At 40.3% G+C, this 18,415-nt stretch overlaps 1 protein-coding gene across 4 annotated transcripts; it reads left to right on the forward strand.

Annotated features, from left to right (window-relative positions):
* The first annotated feature begins 1,843 nt into the window (after nucleotides 1-1,843).
* On the forward strand, nucleotides 1,844-17,550 carry LOC132070127 (OX-2 membrane glycoprotein-like). 4 transcript variants are annotated; one of them, XM_059466750.1, is made up of 7 exons: nucleotides 2,300-2,320; nucleotides 2,446-2,550; nucleotides 3,430-3,511; nucleotides 4,283-4,609; nucleotides 5,264-5,530; nucleotides 7,358-7,465; nucleotides 8,696-17,550. In XM_059466750.1, exons 3-6 carry the CDS (start codon nucleotides 3,454-3,456, stop codon nucleotides 7,459-7,461), a joined length of 756 nt encoding a protein of 251 aa, XP_059322733.1. In that variant the 5' UTR covers nucleotides 2,300-2,320; nucleotides 2,446-2,550; nucleotides 3,430-3,453; the 3' UTR covers nucleotides 7,462-7,465; nucleotides 8,696-17,550. The 4 variants fall into 4 exon arrangements, with proteins under 4 accessions (XP_059322730.1, XP_059322731.1, XP_059322732.1 ...); XM_059466747.1 differs by lacking the exon at nucleotides 2,300-2,320 and adding an exon at nucleotides 1,844-2,014 and having other exon boundaries at nucleotides 7,358-17,550; XM_059466748.1 differs by lacking the exon at nucleotides 2,446-2,550 and having other exon boundaries at nucleotides 2,145-2,300; nucleotides 7,358-17,550.
* Nucleotides 17,551-18,415: the final 865 nt, after the last annotated feature.

The raw sequence follows: 18,415 nt of genomic DNA on the forward strand, positions 1-18,415 counted from the left end.
TAAATAACAAAAAATGAACAAAGACCTCTTTGAATTTTTGGACAAGAGCTCTCTACTTACTGTCTTTCTCACTAACTTCAAAGGATTTATAATAGCAGAGAGTCCATGTCACCTTGGCTACCACCAGCTCCAGGTACAGGTTCTTTGTACGTAACGTACAAAAACCTTGTAAAGCTTGGTAAAGATTGCTGAGCTGAGTCAGGTTCCTGTAAAAAGAAACAGTTGACATTAGAAGACAGAATAAGGCAGAAGGGGATTTTTGTGCCTTGTTCTTCTCTAAATATAATTTGAATCTTCCACTATTGCTGGTTTATCTGGAGTATTTTTCATTTCCTTCTGTCTGCCCTGAGGTTACCTCTGGTCTTTGCCTATGATTTCAGGATCATCCTTTCCTTGCTCAACTTTAATTTATTCCCTCTCTTCCAAAGGAGCAGCCCCCTTGTTTTCTGGACCCTTTCATCATTTTTTTCTTTCTTCTCTACGTTTCTCCAGCCCACTGAATGAGTAATAACATTTGCCTAAACACAGACATTTTCCACCTCAATAGATGTGAGTTACTATAATATATCATTCAAATTCCCCCAAAGTCCCCTTTATTTTCATTAAATAAGAGCAGGAAGATATCACTGGGATTTCCCTCCTTTTGTTGCTTTGATGGAACAGGGCACTTCTGGACAAATTTATTTTAAGCTGCGCAATGCGCAGTTAACTGGACTTCCCTCTAAAATCCCCTCAGCTATAGTGAAGGCACGTGAGCACAGGAAACTTGCTAATGCATTTTTCTCATTAAAACAAAAAGAGTGTGAAGTGTGTAGATACATCAGTCTCAAACAACTGTTTTAGTTGCTGGCCTGTTTTAGAGGGACCAGCAACTGGGCAAGGGCAAGGCTGGCGGAGTGAAATTTAAGTGATTTAAGACATAGTGATTTATCCTTGGAGGTAGAAATAAAGGTAAAGTTGAAATTTTGTTGAAAAGCCAAGGGGCTTTGGTCAGTTAGTTGGCAGAGGGAAAAGGTTGCACTAAATCCAGCACAGTTGTGGGGAAGGTGTCTCCAAGTACAGCTCTATGCATCTGGAAGAAACACTGCCCTGATCTCCAGACCCCAGCCAAAAGCTGGGCCAAATCTGTTGGGGACAGCAGAAGCTTTCTATTTCTACGGGTCAAAAGGCACTCCTTCGTGCACCAAGGTACTGAGAGCAGCAGGACAGGTGAGGTTAATACATGGTGAGGCCAGGGTGACCCAGGAAAGCTGCAAACATCACCTTCTTCCTTAAGACAGTTTAGTAGCATTGCTTGTAATATTCACACAGATCTGTGTCTTAAATAAGAATGAGTTTCTAGGTTTATGTAGGCATCTTTGTCCATTAACTTTGGTAAGAGGCTGAAATTTTGGTGTTTGATTTTTCCTGTGAGCAATGATGGCTTAAAATAGTCTGGCAAGATAAATATTGCAAGTGGTGTGAACAGTGTATGAACATGTGCATGTGTATGAAAGCATCTGAAGAAAGAGCAGGAACTGAATGTCCTGTATTGATCACTGAGAATACTGTTTCTAATTAATCAGATTGAGAAATGCGTTGTTTCTGCCAAGCCTGCAACAAGGCCTGATAAGTTATCCCTGTTGTAGTTTTATCAGCGGAAGATCCTAATCTAACAACACAAAAATAGCACAGAGATTGTCCACTATCCCTCCTGCTGCGCCTTTTCCTCCCCACCCAACAGGAAGGTAGCAGCGAAAGCAAAAGACCACTCCCAGTTACATATGCGATATAGCCTAAAATAATTTTTTACTGGGCTGTTATGAATACCCTTGAGGGAAAGGTTAGCGCTGGATGAGACACCAGCTCAGCTCTGGAACAAGGACAGCGATGCGGTCTGGGAGCTTCCGCCTCCACGGGATTTATGTTATCTTTCTCCGTGTTTCCACGTACTTGGCTGTGAGCAGCCATGCCTGTCGCTGCCTTCCCCGGACGCATTCCTACGTCCGAGGAGGGTTTCGGGCGGAGATGAGCAGTGAGTGCCGGGTGCGGGTCAGCCTGACAGCGCCGGCGGGAGGGGGACCCCGCCGTGGGGACGAAAGGCCGGAGGCGCCGCCCGCGTGCCGCGTCTCTTTCCTCCGTCCTCCCTTCCTACCCGGGAGGGGCCTCCAGCTGCTGGGCTCAGTCGGCAGCTGCCTTCGAAAACCTCTGTGATGCTAACAGGGAGCAAGTTACTTTGAAGTTAAGGGAGACTCCCAGACAGTAGTGGGGGGCGGTTTGTCCAGGGAGCGGCACAGACCGTGGCTCAGGAGCCCTCCGAGGTGCGGTTTTGGAAGACGCAGTAAGGGATTTGCGCTTTACTTGCCCCAATCTTTAACGCTTTTTTTTTCTTCTTTTTTTTTTTTTTCTTTTCTCTTTTTCTTCTTTTTCTGTTCGTTTTGGTTTGTGTTTTCTCACTCTCTGCAGCACCCGTGACTGGAGTTGTGACCTAAAGGGACTTCTTTCTCTGCGTGGTATAGCTACACGGTATAGCCTCGTTCCTCACTGTGTGAATTCTTGTTGCTACCCCAGGTGTGTGCAATGGTGCATTAAGGGCTTTAATGGGTACTAAAGCAGTGAAGCAAAGGATTGTTATTGAAAACTCTGCTTGCCTGCAGGCGTGGTACATCTTCCCGTGCTTTATAAAGAAGCTCTGTGACTCGCTAGTTTCTGCTTGCTGTGCTGGCCCTTGATTTATGCATGCTTAGGGGAATATTTGAATTTCTTATAGCCGTGCTCAAATATCTGATTACACAAACTTTTTTCATTGGGCTCGTTGCTGATATGTTCTTGTTTCCTGATTCTGCATGTAACATCTTGGTGTCTATTTGTTCTTGGTAACTGGAGAGTTATATCAGGAGTTGTTTTAGCATAGTGTGTTTAAAATTTAAATGCAGGCTACTGGTTGTGGGTGTACGCAGTATGTACACAAGTTCTTGGCAATTTGTTTTTAAATACTTTTTTCTTTGTCTTATTTATTGATTTATTTACCAGACCTTCTTTTTTTAACCTGTATAATATAGAAAATGCTTTTCAGCTGACTGTTTCTTTTATTTTTTGAATGTTGTGAAAATCTTTAAAAGGTTGGGCTTTGCTTAAATTCTTGACAGAAGATGGTCCCAGGATGCTTCAGCTAGTTTTGCAGGCATTGACAAAAAAAACTCAGGAGTGGGTAGAGTGTGTTACAGAAGTATTTTTTGCAAATTGTGTTTCCTCTTTAATATAACACCAACTTCAGTTCCAGGCAGGTCTACAATTCAGTTGAAGGAAACAGGGCAATAAAACTTGTCAAGTCTTGCTGTCTGACCCTCGAACTATATTCTTTTTCACATGAAAAATCTACTGTTAATTCTTGCACCCTGAATGTACAATATCACCAGAGGATGATCTGTCATCTCTGTTTTTCTTTAGGTGAAGCAGATTTTCTCTTCCAAAATGACTTTACAAGCTCTGCTTTTGTGTTTGGCATATTCTGGGCTTGGAAAGGCAAATGGTAAGTTGAATTTCCTGAAATCTGCTTGAAATTGTTTGGGGAACTGGTTTCAGGTTTCTGAGGCTTCAGCAGAGTAACAGACAAAACTAGGTGAAATACAGATTGCTGGTGCTGCTTGACTTACATTCTTACATAGATGAGACAGAGACATGGAGCTGGTAGTTGTGACACAAATCCTCCTGGAGCAGCATTTAGAGATGGGAAGGACAAGAAATATCCCATATCGACAGTGACACTGGACACCATCGTTAACCTGAGTTGACAGCTTCCAAGAGTGGGGCATCCGAAAAGGACTTCCTTCCCTCCCTCTCAAATGCACTGTGAACTCTGAAACTACAGTTCAGAAAGCCTTTTAAAGGCATTATGCTGTTTACTTCTCTGATAATGGCTTGTTGCATATTTCTCTTATGCATTCAATCTTCCTCTACCTCTTAGGAAACAAAAATCGAGTATTTGCTGAGAATAGGAAGTCATGAGCTGATTTAGTAAAACTTAAGAGGGAAGTCTGCAGATACAGGTACAGAAATAGGTACATCTTTTTGTCTTTTAAGTAGCTTAGAGGAAAGCTAAAGTCTCAGCCAATGCAAATCAACATAACTTCATTGATTCCTAGGAGTATGCAGGAGATGGACTTTTTTGTAGGGGAAAGCCACAGAAACAATATGTAACTGAAGGAGTTGTGTCTGTGGGTAATCCAGGCCTTAGAATCAACGTTAGGCTTCTGAATGTGTGATATCTGCCCATTTCATTAACTGTTCACTGTCATTGCAGTGGTTCCGCAGGCTGGATACACAGCAGTGAGGATGGGTGACAGTGTGACTCTGAGTTGTGCCCTGACAAAACCCATGGATGTTCTGCAAGTGACATGGCAAAAGGACTCAGAAGAATTACATGATAATATAGCTACGTACAGTGAAACGAACGGATTAAGGATTCAGAAGCCCTATAAAGACAGGATGAATTTCACAAGTTTGGAACTCAACAAGACAAGCATAACTTTTTGGGACACTAGAATGGATGATTCAGGATGTTACAAGTGTCTCTTCAATGTTTTCCCTTCTGGTCCTCTCTCAGGAAATACCTGCCTGAGTGTTTTTGGTGAGGTTCTCTGCATGGATATGTCTCTAGTGAAATAAGAGGTGTTTTCTCACCCACAGTATTTCCTTGAGCAGATTCATGAATTGCAGTGATGGGAGCATCCCCTGGTGGAACGTGATGTAGAAACAGAGCACTACTGCCGTGAGCAAAATTCTGTGGGTCATATTCAAGATTATTGTGGTCATTTTGGCTCTTGTTTGTTACTCCTTGAGTAGCAGCTGAAAAACAAGGAGTGGAATCTTTCCAAGTCCTTGATCAGTCCCATCTGGAACTTGGGCAAACCAACATTGCCCATTGGAGTTTCCTTTTGGTGCACAGTACAACTCCAGTGCTGTCAGCTGCTCTTCCAAACCCTACCATTGACAGGGAATTAGCAGATAGGACCCATAAATTATATTACTTAACAGATTATTTTAATACTTGGATTTCAGACTGAGTGAAATCTTTGGGGTATACTGCTTCAGTGTGGAGGAAGGAGTATTGAGTCATGGAGGGGATCTTACCCGAGGAACTCTTCTCTTCTTGCATTCCTTGCCATTGGGCTCAGTGTGAATCCAGTAAGCTTTGCTCTAATTTGTAATGGTTAGGCTGCTACTACTGCTTACGACCAGGTGCTCACTGTGGTGGTGACTTGTCTCATTTGTGTGTTGGAAGGTCTCAATGCATCTGTCCATCACAAAATTTCTGAAGATCATCTGATAGTCATCTGTAATGCTAATGGCCTCCCAGAGCCCACCATCACCTGGAACAACCTGTTCAACTCTACTCCTACACAGAAGACAGTCAAGCACAAAAATGGGATTGTGTCCATCACCAGTACACTGGAAATCTACACTATTCAGAGCATCAGTGCACAGGATTTGATCTGCAAAGTAAGCAACACAAATGAAACATTTGAAATACCTGTGAAAATAAAAGGAGGTAGGTGAGAAGTACAGGCAACTTGTTAGCATTCTCTTGGCTTCCATGTTTTGCAGTAGCATATTTGGATAGGAATCTTCTGGGAAGTAGAGGGAATGAGATGTTTATATGTCAGGAAATCCTGTTTGCATCCACTGTTGTCTTTGAGGTAGTAACATATTGGAGTCCTATCCAAGAAGGGAAAAAAAACAGACTAATCAGCTGGGGAGATACAGGGTTTAGAGGCACCATGCATTGTACAGCAAGTTGAATTTAGATTTCCACATTGAACTTAGGTTTCCACGTAGGCCTTCATAATTTTTTAACAGCTTAAAAATAAATATAAGTCAGCTGATATCCATGAGTAGAATGATGAGTAGAAACTCTATGGGTTGTTGATCAAGTCAGAAATTTTGAAATTCATAACAAACGGTCTCTGAATCAAATGTTCAGTTCAACTTACTGCGTGTTTTGTTGTATATAATCTGTACATGATGTTTTGGTTTCTCTGATTTTTTGCCAAGGCGCATGTCCACTGCAGTAATGGTCAGAGAGGAAGAGTACTTTCAGGCATACAGGGAGGGGGTCAGTTGAAGATACTTATGTTTGGTTTATACAGAAATCTTAGCTATATTAATGTAACATCTGAATATCTTATAGTGTTAATTTATTTCTTTTTCCAACATTCTGTTCTGCTGGAAAGACTTTGACCCTGTTTCTGCAGATAAGAAATAGAAACATTAAAAGCTGAAAAAACATTTTTACTTAATACAGGAGCATTGACTTGAGTGATTTAAAATTCACGTCTCTGTATATAGAGCCTTAAATTGAAGACCACTTGTAGATTAGCAAGACAGGAAAAGCAGCTTGTAGCTGTGGGTTGATTCTGAAATTACACGCTCTAGAAGTGATTGCTATAGGAATAGTAGTAAAGAGCAGGATCTGATTTTTAATATCTGCTCTCTAAACATTCAAAAGCAATTTAGTTCTTAATTCTGAATTACATTACAATTCTGAAAAAAACATACTAATCTTTTTGTCCTGTCCCCAGTATTCTTTTGTTTTGGTCTTCCAAAAAGCAAATGCATATCTCAGAAAGCAAAAAACTTAAGACTGTTGTTATTTCTTGTTAAGTGGATAAAAAATCAGCTAAGAGCTTTTTGTTTTAACAATCTTATATTTTAGAGGACAAGAAGTTCAAAGGAATAGTTCAACATAAATTTGTTAAAATACATAATCGTTTTGGCTCAAGTCAAATAAATTTCAAGTCATACCATTTTCCAGCTAGTATCAGTGAACATTGAGATGAGCCTTTTGATTAATAGCAGTCAAATGAAGTGGTAATGTCTAACCAGGGAGGAACATTTACACTCAGCTGTTGGGTAGAGCTATTTGCAGGCAGCAAAACATAGCCGGTCTTATTTTCTTAAAATTATTGTTGCCTTTTCATTAGTGTTTAAAAGTTTAAAAAGTGTTTAAAAGTAAAAAGTGTTTTAAAATAAAAATAATAAAATTCTGGGTGAAACAAAAAAAAAGCTCTTTTGAAAGAGTTAAGACTTGTATGAAGTTCTACTTGTGTGTGTATGCCAACCACTGTATCAGGTATAGGAATGGCAGTATTCTTTGCACATCTTTTCTTCAGATTTTCTGTGGAAAAGTAGCTTTGTTTTTGAAGACACATGGGTTTATTTTCTCTTTTGAGCAATTGCTGCTTTCATTTATCCTAGCAGTACCTTTAACAATATCAGAGGAACCACTGTCATTAATCAGACATCCTCGTGGCTTGTTTTGCTTTTTTTCACAATGAGATTAATTTGCTGTGGATGTGTTGTTGTTTTGTTTTCACAGAAGAGGGATCATCATTGCTTTGGCTGGTGATTATTGTGGTGCTTTTAGTAGTCATGATAGTTCTGATTCTGTTCTGGAGGAAGATCCTATGCAGGAGGAGTTGAAGTGGTGAGTCACCAATGTGTGGAAACTTGTGGTTTTCCTAGAGCCCATAATAAGGTCTGATCATCTGCAGAGAAGAACAAGACTTTGTTGGGATACCATTTGGGGGTTTGAGAGTGTCATACTGGACAACTTAGTAATAATAAATAATAATAGTAAACTTATTAATAATAAATAATAATAGTAATATGTTTACAGTTTTCAAGGTTGCCTCAGTTGCATGTAAATTTAACAGCTGTTTTCCCACTGCCAAGGGACAATCCAAGACTGAGAATTGTGAGGGAAGGATCCAAGCAGAGCATGCTGCACTTTCTTTGGAAGTAGCAGTCTCAGCAGAAATAATTTGCTCATTTCAAATTTTCCTGGAAGCTTACAAAGTGTAGTATGCTCAGATAATTTTTGGCAGATGAAGTAAACATTGGTGAGGAACCCACTCATGCAGAGTGATGTCCCTTCAGGGGAATAATTTTCTACTGGTCATGGCACCATCTTTTTATTTTTTAAGATAAATGGTAATATGATTAAGAAGTGTGCTCAAATTTGGCTTGAGTGTGCTTTCTAATGATGAGTCAAGGAGAAGTTGCAGTGTAAAGTCAGTGTAATGTCTCTGAGTGTGTAATAACCTGGTCATGGATAAATTCAATTCTCTAGTTTTAATCAGTAGTAACATAATGAACAGAAAAAGACTGGAGGGCAGGGGGTGATGAGGGGGACACCATAAGCTTCAGAAATCACAGAAATTTGATCGTCATTGGTGGTTTCACTGTTGTTTAACTAAATCCACATTCCATGTCTGGCTTTAAATTCCACTAATATATTGAGAAACACCAGCACATATTTACTCAGTTCCTGGCTAAATACCTGCTTCAGGGCAATAGTACAATATAAAGAAATGCTTCAAGGAGTATCACACCTATCTATTGTGAATTTGGACCTACAACATCTACTATTAAGAGGGTTTGACCTAATGAATCTGCTGTTACCAGAGATGCAAAAGTCTCCACTGAGAAGAAAGAGAAATGAACACTTACTGCATCCCAGATAGAATGTCTTAATTATAAAATGTATATGAGGCTTTCATTGATCCGATAAACAACTCAGAAGGTAAAATTTCTGGCTGAATTTTCAGACCAACCTGGAATTTAAAGTGCAAGGAGTTTGTTCCTAAACCCTGCTTTTTAAAGGATCAGAAGAAAAATGTGAAATGCTTACAATAAAAACGTATTTTTACTCTAGAACAACCATTCCAAACACAAATGAGCTTGTACGAAGAATACTGTGAAGGAGAGACCTTGAGATGGAGGTGATCTGGTAGAGCTTTGGGATCACTCCCTGGAGCAGATCTGAGACTGACCAGGAAAAGAGGTGCTGCTTTGCAGTGTTTTGAAGCTGCTTGGCTTCTTGCATGGCAGATGAGAAACACACTGGCATGCTGCATCTGGGGCTGGGGCCTGAAGCTGGACCAGTGCCACTCAGTGAAATGCTGCTTGATAGGACCAGGTTGTTCATGTTTGGAGTAGGCTGAGGATCTTAACATGTCCTAGCATGATTCTGGCCCATGGGTATTAGTAGTTCCCTGGGCAATGCCATCAAGTGGGTTCAGCAATAATTTGTAACAGGGTCATCCCCAGCAGGCAGCAGGTTTCTTACATCTTACACCACCCTAGGTATTGGGCTTGGAGCCCAAGCCATTTTGTGCATCCTTCTTCCCTGACATGGCTCATGTAATACATTATTTACTGCTGCGGAGATGCCACTGTGATGCACAGCAGCAGAGCCTACAGTATCCCTTATTTGGGAAACCGAATAGATCCCCCTCCCCTGCCTTGTAAGGAAAGCATAAGACACAGAAAAGCATTAGTTTCAACTGAAAGCATTGTGGCTCTTTTTCCTTAGCTAAGGGCTCAAAGCTGTAAGACCCTCTGTGTCTCCAAAAGAAATGGCATCTCATGCCCTGCTGTCTGGGAAGACATCAAGATTCCTGGCGCCACATGCATGCCAACTGTCACAAGGTCAAGACTTAATGTAAATACCTGTTCACTGGAACAGGGAACATAAATTAGATGAGCACTGTTTAGTAGTGGGTGTTTGTTGGATTAAAGTTTATCAAGAAAAGCATGATTTGAATGACATCAGTTATTTGTATTCCTTCCCATTTTTCATGGGTTTTGTTTAACTGTGATGCCAGGATGTGATTTCTGCAGTGAGGTTGTAAGTCAGTAATGTTCTTTTAATGTAGTCCAGTTTTTATTAGCCATAGTCTATATCTTTTCAGTTGCTCTTTGGCCTTTAGTTTCAAAAATGTATTGCATTGACCTGGATCAGTTTTGAATAAAGGCATTGTTACTTTATCCAGAGTAATTTTTACCAACTGAACATATTCCTTCCTATGTGACCATCTAAGTGAAATGTGTAGAAGGTCTTCTTAATTTACACCTGTTTCCTTGAAGGCATTATTAATTAGTTTGCTGTAAAACTTCAGTGGCAGTGCAGTTTGATCGCTCTGTCACCATCTGATTTTTTTTTTTTCCCCTCTCCCAGGAGGCTCTTTTCTGCTGGTGGCTAAGGGCTGCTAACAGTTTATCTTGTACAGGATTCCACTTTGACTTTCCTGGGCATCCTTAGAATACTAAGAATATCTGTGGAGTTACAGTAATTTTTAACACTGTACTTACAGTGTGTTACCACTCCACAAGTACTATGATGAGGAAATCCCCTAAACTTCTTAGCTTTAGATCCTAGTCTGGTTTTGTGGTGACTTGTTTTTTCCTTGATCATCTGTAAAATATGTTTATGCTTTTTTAAGCATTGGTTGTAGTTAGTTCACCTAAATAATAACTTGCAGAAACCCCTTTTCTGGTTTTACCCTCTGTTGTCCTCAGACTGGGTGGAATGAGGAGCAGCACCTACACGTGTACTTTTGGAAGTGCTGTTTGTAACACCACAAGAGAGAGCTAACAATAGAGAGCTAATAGCACTGGCTCAGGAATACCAGGGTCTGTCTGGGGCTTCAGTACTTCTTTTCATTCTGCAGTAGATAACAAGCACAGCCTTTCCAGGCTTGTCAAGATACTAATTTTTTTAAGTAAAACAGTAGCTTTTTATCTGGGTGGCTGGGGAGCCTTCTCTGACAAAGTTTCTTCAAAGTACTTTTGCATCTGAGAATATGGTTAGGTTTTGCTTTGCTTTTGTTTTTGTTGTTCCCTTCCTCTTCATAGTAGATACTTGGGAACCAGGTATCTGGGGCTGAAAGTCAATGTCCCATCCCTCAGGCATTTGCCTTGTGTATCTGTTACAGAGCATACATACATTTTGGTTCACCCTGAAAATGTCCCCAGTGAAGTGTCTTCACAACATTTGTGGATAAATGACTTATCTGGAATCAAACTGAGCAGTCTTTGTAGCAAGTGCTGACATAGAAGCTTTGGAAAACTTGTATTGCATCCTCTACCAAGTAGGCAGGCAAACCCAGCTGTGCCCATTGTTTGATGTAAGTGCAATGAGCAGGCTGCAAAAAAATCACCAGGCATAAATTCTCCCATGCCTGAAGTCTCTTGATACTGCTCATCTGATAAAAAGTTAAATCCTTTCATTCCTTACTCAGCTAATAGAGCTTAACACTGAGATAAAACAATCCAGTTAAGAAGCTATATGCCTGGGTAGAAGCAAAATAAAGGCTATTTGCCTGAATAAATTCCTGTGACTTACCTGTCATTTATGTGTCTTCACTTGAATGCTTTCCATAGCATCACTTGCTTATTTCATGGCTTGCAGGATACTCATATTTCAGCCTGGACAATTAAAAAGCTTTATAGTTAATTCTCAGGATGTATCAGTCTGCAGGGGGATAAAATTCCACACATACGTTTTTTCTGGAGGCTTGTGGTAGCCTGTGAGGAAGGACTATGTCACCAATGCATTTCAAGGCCAGAATGTTGTTTTTGTTGGTTTTCTTTTAAATTTGGTTTGGGTTTTAGGAATTGGTATGTTGATCTCTCTTGGGTAGCTTATGCAGATTTTGCCATGTGGAAAGCTTCAGAAATATTCAAATAATATACTTGTGTTTAAAAAAACTATAACAAGGGGGGAAAAAAATGGGACTTGAAATTTAGTAGATACGATACTGAATAGGTAAGAAAGCTGAACAGAATAGGTTAAGCTGGAAGAAGAAAACTTGAGGAATCATAGAAGAAAACTTGAAGAGTCATAGAAGAGAGTAGGCCAGATTAAAATTCCATTCTGCAGAAAGCAGCAGCATAGAAATGTGGTTTTCATGTTTGGAAATCAAAACATTCAGGCTCTCCTTCAAGTGGAGATTTTATGGAACTCAGATGTAAGCAGCATTGCCTTTACCTCTTAGTGCTATGGTTTACTTGACAAGGTGGTATTTGGTCAAAGGTTGGACTTGATGATCTTGGAGGTCTTTTCCAACCTTAGTGATTCTACGATTCTGTTTGTGTCTGAACAAACCAGTTATCTGTATTCCAAAGAAATGCTAAATCTCCATGTGCTTAATATGTTAGACAAGTACTCCAAAACAGCTTCAAAATACCTCTTTGTTACAAGCTGGAGATCACTCAATACCCTGAATAGGAATTTAAGATTCCCTGATTGAATTCGATAAGATTCAAGATTCCCTTTTGATTTTGACAGTTGCTACAAATACCATATAATCTGGTCTGGTAAGTGTAAAATAGCAGCTTGGCTGATCAGCTATAATATGTGGATATAAGAAACCCAAATATTGGTGGTCAAATATGTCCTGGAAGGCTGGGAAATACATACTATGCAGGAATTCCCAGGTTTTGAGAAAATTTATAAGAACAAGTACTTGGTTACGTTTTTCATTTCTTTGTTTATAGTAAACATATTAATTCTGCAGGAGTCATTATAGCAGTATTCTCTAGTCTGTATTCAGTTTGGGGAAGGCTGTTTGAAGCTCTAGCTTAAAAATTACAATAGTTCTTATTTTATCTTACAACTTCAGAGGTTTCTCCTGTGTTTGCTTTGACATCTGGTTTTCTTATTAGTGAGAGATTCAGTAGTTGAAAACAATATAGTAGCAGCTTGGTTTTAGAAGAATTTTCAGAATAGTAATTCCAGAGAAGCCCACTAAATACCAGATTTTCAGATTATAAACTTGAGTTATAACTCCCTCTTTCCTGAGGGAGATGTATATAACATACTTCCTCTGCTCACAGAGGAATGGGTTTCTGGCAGGCTCATTTTAAAGTAGCCTTGGCTTCCTCTTAAGTGTGGCTGTTATGGAAGTAGGAGATTATATTTGTCCTATTTTGAATTCCTGAAAGATAGCAAAAATTATGCTATGAATATACAACAGCTGCATTCCTTTACCCTTCTTAATGCTAAACCAAAAAAAAAAAACCAAGCCAACCAACCAAACAAAAATCCCAAAACCCAAAAATGCCACAGAGTAAAAACAGTATAGATAAGCAGACCTAAACAGAGCTACTGAGCGGAGGAATTAAAAAACCAAACAACCCTCATGACAAAAATGTCAGTGAAAGGGTAATTCTGCTGTCAGGCTGCCCATCAGGTTTCCTTCAGACATAAATATTTTGCAACTCAAGTAAAGTTGTTTTTTGGGCTTAATCACACACTGTTTTAAGACAACTCTTGTTACCAAGTGATTCCACCTAATTTTCTGTTCACAGAAATGTGCCTGGCAGTACCCTCTGGTCTGTATCATATATAGAGGGAGGATGGGCACACTTTGCAAGCTTTCCATGCTTTACTGCTATCTGTTTTCTTTGTGAAGGACAGGGATGGCAGGTGTTTTGTTTGTTTTCCCTGTCACATTTTGCTGGAAAAAGCATGCTCCTTATCCTGCTTTCCTTTTAGAAGAGCCAGGAAAGGGGGGTGGCAGGAGGAGGAAGGGAGGTGAGGTCACATGGGTGAGTTCTGCTCTCCTGGTTCATGGCTGGGGTTTTTGTCTGGAAGGATTAAATAAATCCTGTTTTGCTACCAACAAGATGAAGGTAGTGGTGTAAGAATCATCTTGGAGTTTGTCCTGTGCATCTAAAGGAGGGCATGCCACTAGAACACAAAGCCCTTTCTTTGCAAATAGGAAGGTTCTTATGTGACTAGTACAATTGCTATCCTGTGCATCATATTTGTGCTCATATTGCATTATGAAGTAATTTTCTGGTCCTTCCTTCTACTTTTCATTCCAATAATAGGGCTTTGTATATAACAAGAAAATAAAATGGCTGGCAACTGAAAGGGAGAACAAATGGCATTCCTGTAATATGTGAATAGTTGCCTCACTGTTTCAATTTTTCATTCACTTCCTTGGTAAGAATTATTTATAAACTCGATTCCAAAGTCCCTTACAAAATACTTTGTCTGAATGCAGGGTTATTAGATATGGAACGTCTTTCATACTCTTCTACATGAAAAGTAAAGATACCATATATTTTATTACTGTCTTCAAAGCCATGTAAAGATGGTGTTGTAGACTGAATCTCAAACATATAAAAGATATTCTGAAATATCAAACTATTTATATACTCAGTATATGTGAGTTAATTAATAACTGGTGTATTATTACTAGTGAGGAAAGTTGGTTTACTTTTCACAGTTTACAAATCCTTTCAGGGTTTTGTATATTCGTTGTGTCACATTCTGAATTCTGCACAGTGTGTGATTTCCAGAATCAAAAAAGCAGGGAAGTTGTTCACCAAATGGTGGGTTTGTAACTGTTGCTCCCCACTTTCCCCACTGTGCATTTCTCCTCCTCCAGTCCCAACAGCAACCACGCTGCTAAGCAAAACCTGAGACAGCAACACAATGGCCACAACTCATCCTTTCCTGGGGTTGTTTTTGTGTTTCCTAGGATCCTTGAGGATTTCCATCCATCTACTAGATCATTAGAAGCTAGCAGCCTGAAGTCAACATTACACTTGACTGGCTGGAAAAAGCAGCAAAAAAAGAAGACATCATATATACTGCCCTATCTGGAAGCTGAGTTGATCACTGAAACAACTAACACAGTGTTTGCTATTTGGTCTAGGCCCTTAATCTTAATATGTAGGACTGTAGGGACTACTTGGTTAACTACTCTGCAGAGGAGGAGATTTTGTCAGGCAAAACCTTCTTTGCCCATGCCAGTCTTGATACTGCTGCTGGGCAAAATGTATTTGTCTTCTTCCAGCTGAGTTCTGAAAACGTCCGGGGATAGAAGCTCTGCAGACTGTCTAGGGATTCTCTTCCAGTGCCCAATTGCTCTTGCATTAGAGAGTAGAGAGGATTTCATTTTTGCCAACATGTGTCTGCAATTTCACTTTCAGCAACTCTTGAGTTCATCACCCTCTTCCTGTCATATGGTTTTTCTTCTCTTATCCAGTTATTCCAGCTCCTTTTTCTCTATTTGGAAATATCTGCTGGACTCAAAATCACAGGACTCAAACTACACAGCATTTGGCAAAATTATAGGGGAAGAACAATAGGTTTCCAAGCAGGTGACTAAATAAAGGCAGTAGCAGCCACAATTTGGAAAGAAGAATTGTAAATAATTTGTACAATATATAAGTAATTTACTTTATTTTACTTTTTTTCCTAATCCTAGAGTGTTTTCTTCTGTGTTTTATGAGCTTTTTGGAGATGTGTGTGGTGGGGTTAAATATGTAAGTGAGGAGAAGATGGTTACAAAGCCCAGTAGTGGAAACATTGTCCCTATTGTACTCCTTGCTGCGCTGTCAAAAGGCATGGATTTTGTCAATAGTTTTTGTGCTCATCTTATGCACTTTTCAGAGTAGTCTTCCCTGTCTTCATCCATTTTTATTGTGTCTTTTTAAACACAGATAAATTGCTTAGCTGGCTAAAAGCCATTATTCCATGGCTGGACCTCATTGGGTGGGATGTCACACGCTGAGTAGTGTCATGCTGTCCTGTGTCACCACTGTGGCTGCAATATCAGCTGGCAGTCTTACAGAGACAGAGATTACTGATTTGTCAGGCTTTTGGGAGCAGACAAAGACACTGCACTATTCTTAGGAGCTGGGACCTAATTCTGCTCCTGTCCCCAGGCTGGATTGCAGCTTCTCTCCTGCTGTTCCAAGTTGCTTATCACTGCCAGCCCAAGCCTGCTGGTCCGGCCATTTCCATGCTTAAAGTTCCAGTTGCTTGACCCCCTCTGAGCAGGCTGCTCAGGAGTGCCGTGCACTCCTGGGCATTGCCCTGCAGCTCCTCATCTTTGTGAGGGGTTGAAGGCTCCAGGTGTCCTCTGCCTCTGTGCTTGTTTTGGTTGGGACAGAGTTAATTTTCTTGATAGACGTTAGTATGAGGCTGTTGTGGTTCAAATTTATTTTATTGATTCCTTGTTAAGTGGTTTGTCCTGTTGTACCCCCATGTTCTCTCCAAGCTAGTTTACCCCTGGGTTTTACCCTCCCTCAAAGCTGTCCCTCATGCCATTCCCTGCCCCTTGTTCCAGCTCTTTCTCTGTCTGTCAAGGCAACCCAACCCTTGATTCCCAAATGTTCTCTGCCACTTAATACTCGGGCCAATCCCTGTCTGCAACATCCCTTTGGAGTTCCCCTACTCCTGGAAGCCCCGTTGGCCCATATGACCCACCCTCACCCTCCTACCCCTATTGGACCCAGACACTTGATGTAATGCCCTCCCTCCTCCCCATAGGGTTTCCTATTGGTTAGATGTTTGTACCCTGACTTGTATCTGGCCCAAACTGCTTGTACAATGGAGCCTGAGGCTTTCTGTCCTGCTCCCTTCACCTGGAATAAACCATTCCTTGTGGAACCTCAAGACAGAGAGCCTCCTCCTTTCTCCTCTGCCTAGTCCCTGTCGTGGCTTGTGTCTGGCACCTTAGAGCAAGTGACTCTAAAGGTTCTGCCTCCGGTAAATTCCCATACCGAGGCAGGTCCCCATTCCTGGCGTGGCACCAGAGCTCTAAGAGCTAGCCCAGGTTCCGGCAGCCACTTCATGAGGCTACCGTTCTGACTGTCCCCTTCCTTCCTGGGGGACTGTGCAAGCAGCTGAGTGGTGCTCAGTTGCTGCTGGGGTTAAACCATGACAGCATCTGAGCACCTTTGCAGGGCTCTGCACCTTCTCCACAGGGCAAAGATTGCTAAATGCAAGCCTACCTCTGGATGTACCTTCTTAGTGGCCCATTTTTACTGACAGGACAGACAGATGAGAGGACTGCAGGGGATCCTCTGGTGAATTTTTGTTCAGCTGATGAGTGCTAGAGTTTAAGGTGTTTCTCGTTCTGTTCTTCCTTCTGTCTGAATGTTTATCATTGTATCAAGATCACTGACAGTATTCTCTTTTTCTTTTGGCTTTGATGAGCATTTGTTTGTGCATCTGAAATACTCCTTCATACCAGAGTGCGTAGCATTTTGGATTGTGCCTTTTTATCTCATATGTTTACTAAGGGTACCAACTGTCAAGCTGAAAAATCAGCAATAGAGATTTAAAACTTAGTGTTCAGAACAAGTATTTTGCTGGTTCTAAAGCTGTGGCCTGTGCAGAGTCTGGAAAAAACTTAAGTGTGTCTGTCTGCTTGTGTTACTGAGGATGTGAGGGGTGATCTTTGCTGTACTGTTGTCTGTGCAATATGAATTTTTTATTTGTACCTTTCACTTTTTCTAATTAAAATAAAAAAAAATCTGATCCAACCAAAACACCAACTGGTCCTTTTTTTTTTCCTACTTTTTTAGGATACTAAAAATGCATCCTTGCAAACTAGGCTTTTTAGTAGTTTTGATTTATACTTTGCTTCCTTTCTGAACAGAAAATGGGAGTTAATGGGGGTTTTAGGGTGTTTTGGGGCAATCTTTCTTTCTAAAAGAATATTTTGAACAAAACTTTTGAGATAAATTTGCAGAAGTATTTTTGACCACAGCAGCTGCAGTTTAGTTCAGATTTGAAAATAACTTCAGTCAATTAAAACAGTGTATTCTATATTTTTACAATTATTGTCTGTGTCATGTGTGTTCCTTAATTATTTTTTATCTAAAGTTACATGCTGTACTGATATATTGTCTGTCTTGTGTTCTGTATTTCCTTGGATGACAAGAAGCCAAATAAAGCAAATTGAGCATAAGGTCACATAATTTCTTTCATTTGTAGCACAGTGTTTGTGAGATTTTATAAATCAATGAGAGAAGTATTATTCATGAGTTCTAAGTGTATGACTAATTAATTTGGGAAAAGCAGTAGTGATCCAGTGTATTCTTTAATACGTGTGGCCTTTAAAGATCAATTGTGAAGCCACAATAATTTTTGTTTGCCGTGACATCAACTTGTACTTTTCTTCTTAAAAGATATGGTAATGAGAAACTTGAATATAGTTAGAAGGATGTGTCAATGGTACTGTATCCCTTGAGGTGCTGAATGTCATGGGATTGTATCCCAGATGTGCTTGTTGGAGCTATGTTTGTTGGTAAAATACAATAGACAGTGATTTCCAGAGGTTTTCCAGAGATTGCAACATAAAATTTTTATTTTCTCAAGGATACAAATGGTTGCTAGCGATGGCTTCTAAAGAACTTTCTCCTGGGTGCTGGCCAAAGGTGCTAATCTTATGGCTGCAATACCTCACTCACCCTGAGCAATGGGATTTTGTAGTTCCTTCTCCTGGGAATTTGTTGGTATAGAATAAGGCATTACAATTTTAAACTAAAAGAGAGTCAATTTAGATTATGTATAAGGAAGAAGTATTTTACAATGAGAGTGGTAAAACAGCGGAGCAGGTTGCCAAGAGAGATGGTGGATGCCTTATCCCTGGAAATATTCAAGGTCAGGCTGGATGGGGTCTGAGCAAACCGGTCTAGAGGAAGATGTTACTGCTCATTGCAGGGGGAGGTTGGACTGGATGGCCTTCAAAGCTCCCTTCCAATCCAAACTCTTCTATAATTCTAAGAGTCTGACACACTCAGATCAGAAGGCAGTGAGCCAGCAGTGCTGCTGCCCTGAGCA

Source organism: Ammospiza nelsoni, chromosome 2 (assembly GCF_027579445.1).
Source record: "Ammospiza nelsoni isolate bAmmNel1 chromosome 2, bAmmNel1.pri, whole genome shotgun sequence".
NCBI classification, from domain to species: Eukaryota; Metazoa; Chordata; class Aves; order Passeriformes; family Passerellidae; genus Ammospiza; species Ammospiza nelsoni.

Bases quoted from the DNA above. Each gene is read 5' to 3' on its own strand.
- LOC132070127 (XM_059466747.1), top strand. From the start codon at position 3,454: ATGACTTTACAAGCTCTGCTTTTGTGTTTGGCATATTCTGGGCTTGGA. The intron at 3,512-4,282 runs GTAAGTTGAATT...CTGTCATTGCAG, and splicing joins TGGGCTTGGAAAGGCAAATG to TGGTTCCGCAGGCTGGATAC. The intron at 5,531-7,357 runs GTAGGTGAGAAG...TTGTTTTCACAG, and splicing joins ACCTGTGAAAATAAAAGGAG to AAGAGGGATCATCATTGCTT.